General features: G+C 32.0%; 1 protein-coding gene across 3 annotated transcripts in view; it reads left to right on the top strand.

The window, feature by feature from the left end:
• The window catches only part of LOC109535677 (C3 and PZP-like alpha-2-macroglobulin domain-containing protein 8), a gene marked incomplete at its 3' end in the record, with an annotated part of 219,141 nt that overhangs the window by 153,720 nt on the left and 58,506 nt on the right, over positions 1-6,915 (top strand). For all 3 annotated transcript variants that reach the window (XM_048660919.1, XM_048660918.1, XM_048660917.1), the window contains 1 exon segment: positions 5,080-5,292. In XM_048660919.1, the coding sequence (XP_048516876.1) occupies positions 5,080-5,292 (213 nt within the window).

The raw sequence follows: 6,915 nt of genomic DNA, 5'->3' as shown, positions 1-6,915 counted from the left end.
TATGAGGTTGCCTTTCCATATTTTACCACCACATTACGCTCGCGCATCGAGGTGCAGTAATAATTTTCATATTGCTTTGTCCGGTTATAATCACACTCATCACAGCACGTCAGCAAAATACACTAAATTTGCGAAAATGAATGACAATCATCTACCCCTTTACACGCAAATAAATCACTCACTTTTCGAATAAACAATATCATCTGGTTTGTTGAGATTCAGTTATAGTTACATTTTGAGCAGCAAATTTGTCCAGGCTCAGGTTATCAAGGATGAAGAGTAAATGAAGCTGAAGAAATTTGAGCTCATTTGACTCGATAAACTTGATACAGTTCCTGAAAAGGTGTTTTACAAATTGATGCAGACGAAATAAGAGTAAATTGAGCAAATCCACACCTTGAAGCAAGCGCTGGTGGCAAATTGGTGTATAATAGTATTTCTGCTTCCTTTTAAAATGTTTGGCGATATGATAAAAATAATGAAAATGATAAAAGGGATGTTTTTCAACTTCTACTAATTCTATCCACTTCTAAGTTCTACCTAAACAACTGCAAGTGGTAGTAAATGATGTTGAGGTTGATGATAAAAGACGATACCTTTGCTGAAGACTTTAGAGTTAATTCAATAATTATAGATTGTCTCGAAAACATTGTCCCAGACGAGGTGCAATGGTCATTGCCTGCATGAATAAATTAGCATTATTTCTTACTTATGGGTGAAGTTCATGAAATTTGTTAATTTGCTCTTTAGGGCTTAAAATGTATAACAATGTTGAACATGCATAAAATGTACCTTCCATGGGATGCCTTTAAATTGGTAAGATGTTCTTTACAGAAGACGCACAGAATCCGTGGATTAATGTATACTATAAGTATATTCTACGGAGAAGGTGAATGCGAAACTGGAGAAGAAAGTGCAAGTGGTCGCCACTGAACAAAGATGCAGAAAAATCATATTTAATATCATAGAAATTATACTGAATGCAATTCCAAATCAAAATTAATTCCTGGGTTTCAGTCATTTATTGTCTCTATTTATCAATTAAAATACTTTTCGGTGTATTTTTCCACCATCATCAGTTTTTCTAAAATAACAGATAGTTAAAAAAAAATTTCATTAATTTAAAAAACAATCACAGTTCGTCAACAGCCTCATCATATCACACACTAAAATACATCACAATTGCAACACTTTAAAACATTCTAAAATTAATTAGGCCTAACAGGTGATTAGTCAGGACATTCAAATATGGGAAGAGACTAGAATTATTTGTTCAGATACTTAAATATTGTTACTTACATGTGTAGCGTTGTTGCTACTTTAAGCCTTGGCATATATTTGGAGTATTAATTTTGTCCATTTTGGACACAAAGCGAAATACTGTTTATATTGATTTCTTCAACTTGAAAGGGAAGTATATACACTGAATGCAATACAAAGCAACGATGAAGAACGTATGGAGTTTAAATGAAACAAGCACTAACTCCAGGCCTGAAACATAATTTTTCTTTGGCAGTAAGCTCCGATATGAGATCGAAACATACTTGCAAATTATGAACATATTAAGGAAATCTGTGCTAAAACTGATTTTTTGAGCTTTGGTATAGAACTCCAATATGTGTTTAAGATGTCTAATAATTTTAACGTATAAAAATAAATATCAATATAAGAAAATTAAATTTTGAAACATGACACTATTTACAAACATGTAAAATAATATTTTAATTTCAATTGACTTTTTAGGGTCACCTGTTGCTTCTACATAGAGTAAAAGATCATCTGCTATAGAAAAAAGATCGTTCAAAATGTGTGATTTGGTTTTCGTTAATTTTTTCGTTTATTTGAGAATTAAGTATTTTATTTAGCATTTTTTTGTACTCTCTGCATATAGCCAGACAACAATTCTTAGGATCAAAAAATCAAAAATAGATAGAGAAAAATAGATGAAACCATTATTTTAATGCAAAATAGAGCTGCTTTACAGTTTTACCGATCAAATTTTTAACTGCAGTTTCTTAAATATTGTGTTATAAACAACCATTTTGCAACTCTTTTGCCAACAAGAGCACCTGATATTAACCCACTGGATTTACTATGACTGTATGAAAAAAAATTGTATCAATAATGCATATAATCTAAGTTTAATAAATATCAATAATAATAAAAAAGAAAATTCAAAGTGGGATTAGTCCCCCTGCGTAACTGATGCACTTCCATAAGAGCTCAGAATGTTGACTTTTTACTTCCTGAATAGAAGAATATTGTTGTGTTTATAGATGAAATTTCAAAACTTTTCAGTTCTTTGCAACCAAGTCAGCTACAAAAAAATTGATAAATTGCTTAGCAAAACTACAAGTTATGTTCAGAAATCCATATTGCATGTGAAAATGTTGCCGCAGAGCAACTGAGAATAGTAATAACAAACATTAAATAATTGTATTGGTAACTTAATTGGAAAAAAAAACAGAAGATTAGTGGAAGCCACCACAAGTCAGCAACAACGCTACACATAAAAACTGATGATGGTGGAAAAATACACCGAAGCGTATTTTGATTGATAAATAGAGACATTAAATGACTAACACCCAGGAATGAATTTAATGGATAATTCATACATTAATTAACATTCAATACAGCCTTTGGTTGGTGTGTTTTTTAATAACTTCGGCCCATTTTTCTGGTTAAACTTTGCAAATTAAACCTTTCTTATCAATGTTTTATATCAATTTTCTCTTGACGACAGTATTTTACAAGCGTATTGGTTTTAGATTGTTAACAGACTAATGAAACAAAATGTGTGCTCGAAAGCTCCTAATGAGACATTTCGTAAAATTTTCAACTGTTTCAGTTTGCAAAAGTGAATATCAGGGTGAAATTGAAATAATTTTTTTTTATTATGAAGCGAACAAAAGAGCTGATGTGTATATATATCACAGTATAATACAACGACTAATTATTATGAACAAAAAAATCGTTCTTTCATCGGCGAATTTATTATGGCCGTGGCATTTTGCAAAAGAAACATTTTTCAACCCTATAGTATCGCAACACGCTTCCGTTCACATCGTATTTCTTTTCTAACCGAGCGCCATTAATTTAAAGGCCTCTAATTGCACCAGCTTTCAGATAATAAAGTATTCTATGAGAAATTAACGTTCAAAATCACAACGAATCCCCCCAAAACGAGACCGAATGATGTATAAGGCGCTCAACGGATACAAATTCCATTTGTGAGCTCTGTTTCCTGGTTTATCTTTTACTGATCATTCATTTCGGTTGGACGTGATTTTCCCAGTTAATTAAAGTTCTCTTCAGCACCGATTGGCTGCTCTCTTGGCTTGTGTCGATTTTACATCGCTCAATGTCAGCACGGTACTGTTCAGCCAATTGATGATGATATTTTCAAAGGATTAATCATACTGTTGGCCTTAATCAGTCATGGGCTCGTTTTCAAATTCGATTCCGAATTAAATGTGTCCTTTATAACAGGTAGATCGTCTAAGTCTAAATTCTACTCAAATAATTCAAGTTGCTTTTGGAATTGTTTTCTCGATCATCGATGCATGTTTGAATAATTCAGTTTGACTGCATTTGCATTTACTAGTTCTGTAATAAAGTTCTCAATATATTTTAGACAAGTTCTACATTGCTGCCTTGATTTTATAGATATTTTTCTTATAAGGTGGATAAAGGGGAATTCTTTCTAAGGTGATATATTTTCTTTGCGTTATATATTGGCGATGCAAAGTAGAATTGAAAGGAGATTTACTTAATGGTTTTCTGCTTAAATATATTTAACATTTTCTGTCGCAGAAAGCGTGAAAAGATTTTTGAGGAATACTTAACAGTTCCCGATGTGTTTGTTTCCAATATCTAAAATTTCATTTTTGCAAGACTCAACATTTTTTGTCCCTGTTGTGTGAAAATAAAAATAAATAAATAGAATTAAATAGATTTCTCACAATTAAAATTTTTCTTTATTTTGATCTTGACTCTAAAATTAATCAAAACTTAAAAAAGTTGCTTCCAACCAACCAAGTTTTAATTCTGAAGACCAGATTCAACCTATTTCTAATGCACTCAGGCCCAGGAAATTGTAAAGTATTGACTAGAACTTGAAGTAGCTAAATTTTGAGTTTAAGCCAATAGATGTTAATTACGCTCCTTATGGAGGATTTGCGTATCGATGAATGCCTTTATAGCAAAACCAATAAGTATATTGCATGCGAAATGCCGGCGACGAAGATGCAAATTACCTTAAGCTCTTTTAAATGGCGGTTCGAAGCTTCTATTGTTTCAGGTTTCTCGGGTATTAAGAGATGCACTAATGCCGTACTCGTTCTGAATTATGCATGTGATTGAACTATTTGCTAGAGTGTTTTCTGTGTCCTTCGATCGCAAGCTAACACGGTTTAAGTGTGACAAAAGAGCCGAGATAAGGACAATAATTAAGACTCTAGAGACAGTTTTAAATTAATTAGGGATTAGTTTATTATTAAAATAGGAGAAATTTTGAAAAACATTTCTTAGAAATTCCATGGTAAACAATGATAAACGCGCATTGCAAAATCATCCGTAGGAAGAAGAAACACGTTAGGAATGTGAAATGCTCAGAAATACACTCTAACTACCATACATACTTGGATTAGTTTGTAGTGAAACTGTCCCCTTCGTTTCAAAAAATGCTTTGTTTAATGTATTTAATAATTTTACTGGCAACGTTTTTCGTTTTCATGTTTGCACGTTTTTTCATATTAGAAACAAGAAAGCTCCGTAAAATTCTCCAAACAAGGCACGCAGAAGACTATGAAAATATTGCACAATATTATTCAAAGAGTGTTTAAAAACAGGAAAATTTAACAAAGTCAACATTATTTTTATATTTAATGTTTTGTCGCTATTTAAATTCAGTTTTTTGTTCTAGAATGGATGTTACTCCCATCACAAAAATCGGTTCAAAAAATGTTCACAAAATTGAAGATTTTAGAGAGTAGTACTTGAGAAAAGTAAAGTATTCACTTTCTACATGAAGAACAACATCCGGAAATAAATATTTAATCTTCTGTGTCTTCTTCCCAGGTCATGGCATTTTACCACTAACAGTGCCATCCAATGCATCAGGGACTTGCATTCTTCAAACGCTGATAAACTGCACCACTAAAGATGGTCCTGCAAGCATTGAAGAAGATGACAATTGCGACTTGAAGAGTACATCTGAAATGCGAATAGTTGGTCCAGTTCGTGAAGTGATAATTCGACCAGCCAAACGCGCGTATCGACCAGAGGAAACAGGTAGGGAATACATTTTTATTTTCAATTATTTATTTGAAATACAAAAGAATATGAAATAAACTAATGAATAATGGTTCGGAGATGAGGGCGACACGTGTTATCCATTGCGAGTAGAAATTGCAAACATGCGCCCAGAAAGCCGCATCTGAATCCCATATATTTACTTGAAAAGTTTTACATTGAATCCTTTCCAAATGGTAATTCAGGAGACAATTTACTTTCGGATTAATACACCCTATATTTTTCCTAAGACTCCAAGGCATTATAAAAGTCAATAAATTGTACTTCTTTATCCCTGAACTTAAAACGTTAAGGTTAAGCAATTTAAATTTTAACAGCTTCTTATGGTGTTTTATTATTTTACCTTAAAATACTGTTTTTCCTGCTTCATTTACTCATTTTCTGTATATTATATTTTATATAGCCTTTTATGAAACAACGTTTTTTTAAAAACCAATTTATTTTTAAACTCGATCATTTGAAATTATTATTGATGCTTGTTCAAGATGTTTCTTCGTTATTTTCGTTTAAACTCATTGAACAAACAATCGAAAAAAACACTCTTCCAGGCATAAAACCTGGGACAGAAGCTTGGACCAACTGAAATTAAACGAGATTTATAGTAGTTTTCTAATGTTGTGCTTCCAAGTGGGTTTTAATATCGAGTTACTTAACGGGTAACGGGGCTACAATATGAGATACTGCAAACATTCGAATGTTTAACTTTCAGTAACTTGACCACGGTTTAAAATGAAAACAAAACAAACAGCCACTAATGTACCGGAACATAAAAGCCAAAACATTCAAGAAAAATAGGAAAAGGTTACAGATGGCTTGCCCTAAATTGTGGTAATTAACAGCAAAATTAATCGATCGAAAAAGTAAAATTATCCCCCGGCTTCAGCAAAGGAAACCAAATATGAAATGTAATTTTGAATGCGAAGCAACAAAGTAAATAGCTGCACTTGATTTTCGATGAGCTTTGCAAGTTTTACGTTGCCAAGCAAAACATATTATTTTTAGATATTAATTTCTGCAACAAAGCTCAATCGCATACAGTTCGACAAAGGTTCATTTCGGTGAAAATTAAATGTCGCTTTTTAGGTAGTAATTGGATTTTCAAACTGAAAACCGAGAATTTACAAAAGACCTTTGCCATGTAAATTTGATGTTGTTATTCACGACATGAAAAACTATATTGAAAACACTGATAAAATAAAATGCACACTAGAAATATTTAAAGGACCTTTAAACATGTAACAAAAATTTGAATAATTTTTCAGTTCTTTGCAATCTCGTTACGTGGTATTTGCAAAGGAAAACATAATAAGCCCTAGAGGCAGGTTGTAACATAAAATCAATATATTTTTTGTTTGAATTTTACTTGAGCATAATGAATTAAAATTCCTCATAGCGTTGTCTTTCTTAGGAAATTTACAATGGAGTTGATAATGTAATAAAAAATTTAATTTTTGAGGGTGAAAAGAAAAATGTCTTCTTATCATTGTCTTTCTTGTCGTTTCTCACTAATTTCCTTGTACAGAACATGTATTGAAGACAACCTTGTTTGGCATAATATATTCTAACTACGGAGTATACAAATACAGTAGCTATTTTATCATT

This window comes from Dendroctonus ponderosae, unplaced genomic scaffold, assembly GCF_020466585.1.
Source record: "Dendroctonus ponderosae isolate FM_Combo_2020 unplaced genomic scaffold, Dpon_F_20191213v2 Dpon_F_20191213_1, whole genome shotgun sequence".
Classification (NCBI taxonomy): domain Eukaryota; kingdom Metazoa; phylum Arthropoda; class Insecta; order Coleoptera; family Curculionidae; genus Dendroctonus; species Dendroctonus ponderosae.
Note: the sequence above shows the minus strand (reverse complement) of the source record. Positions and strands in the feature narration are given on the sequence as shown.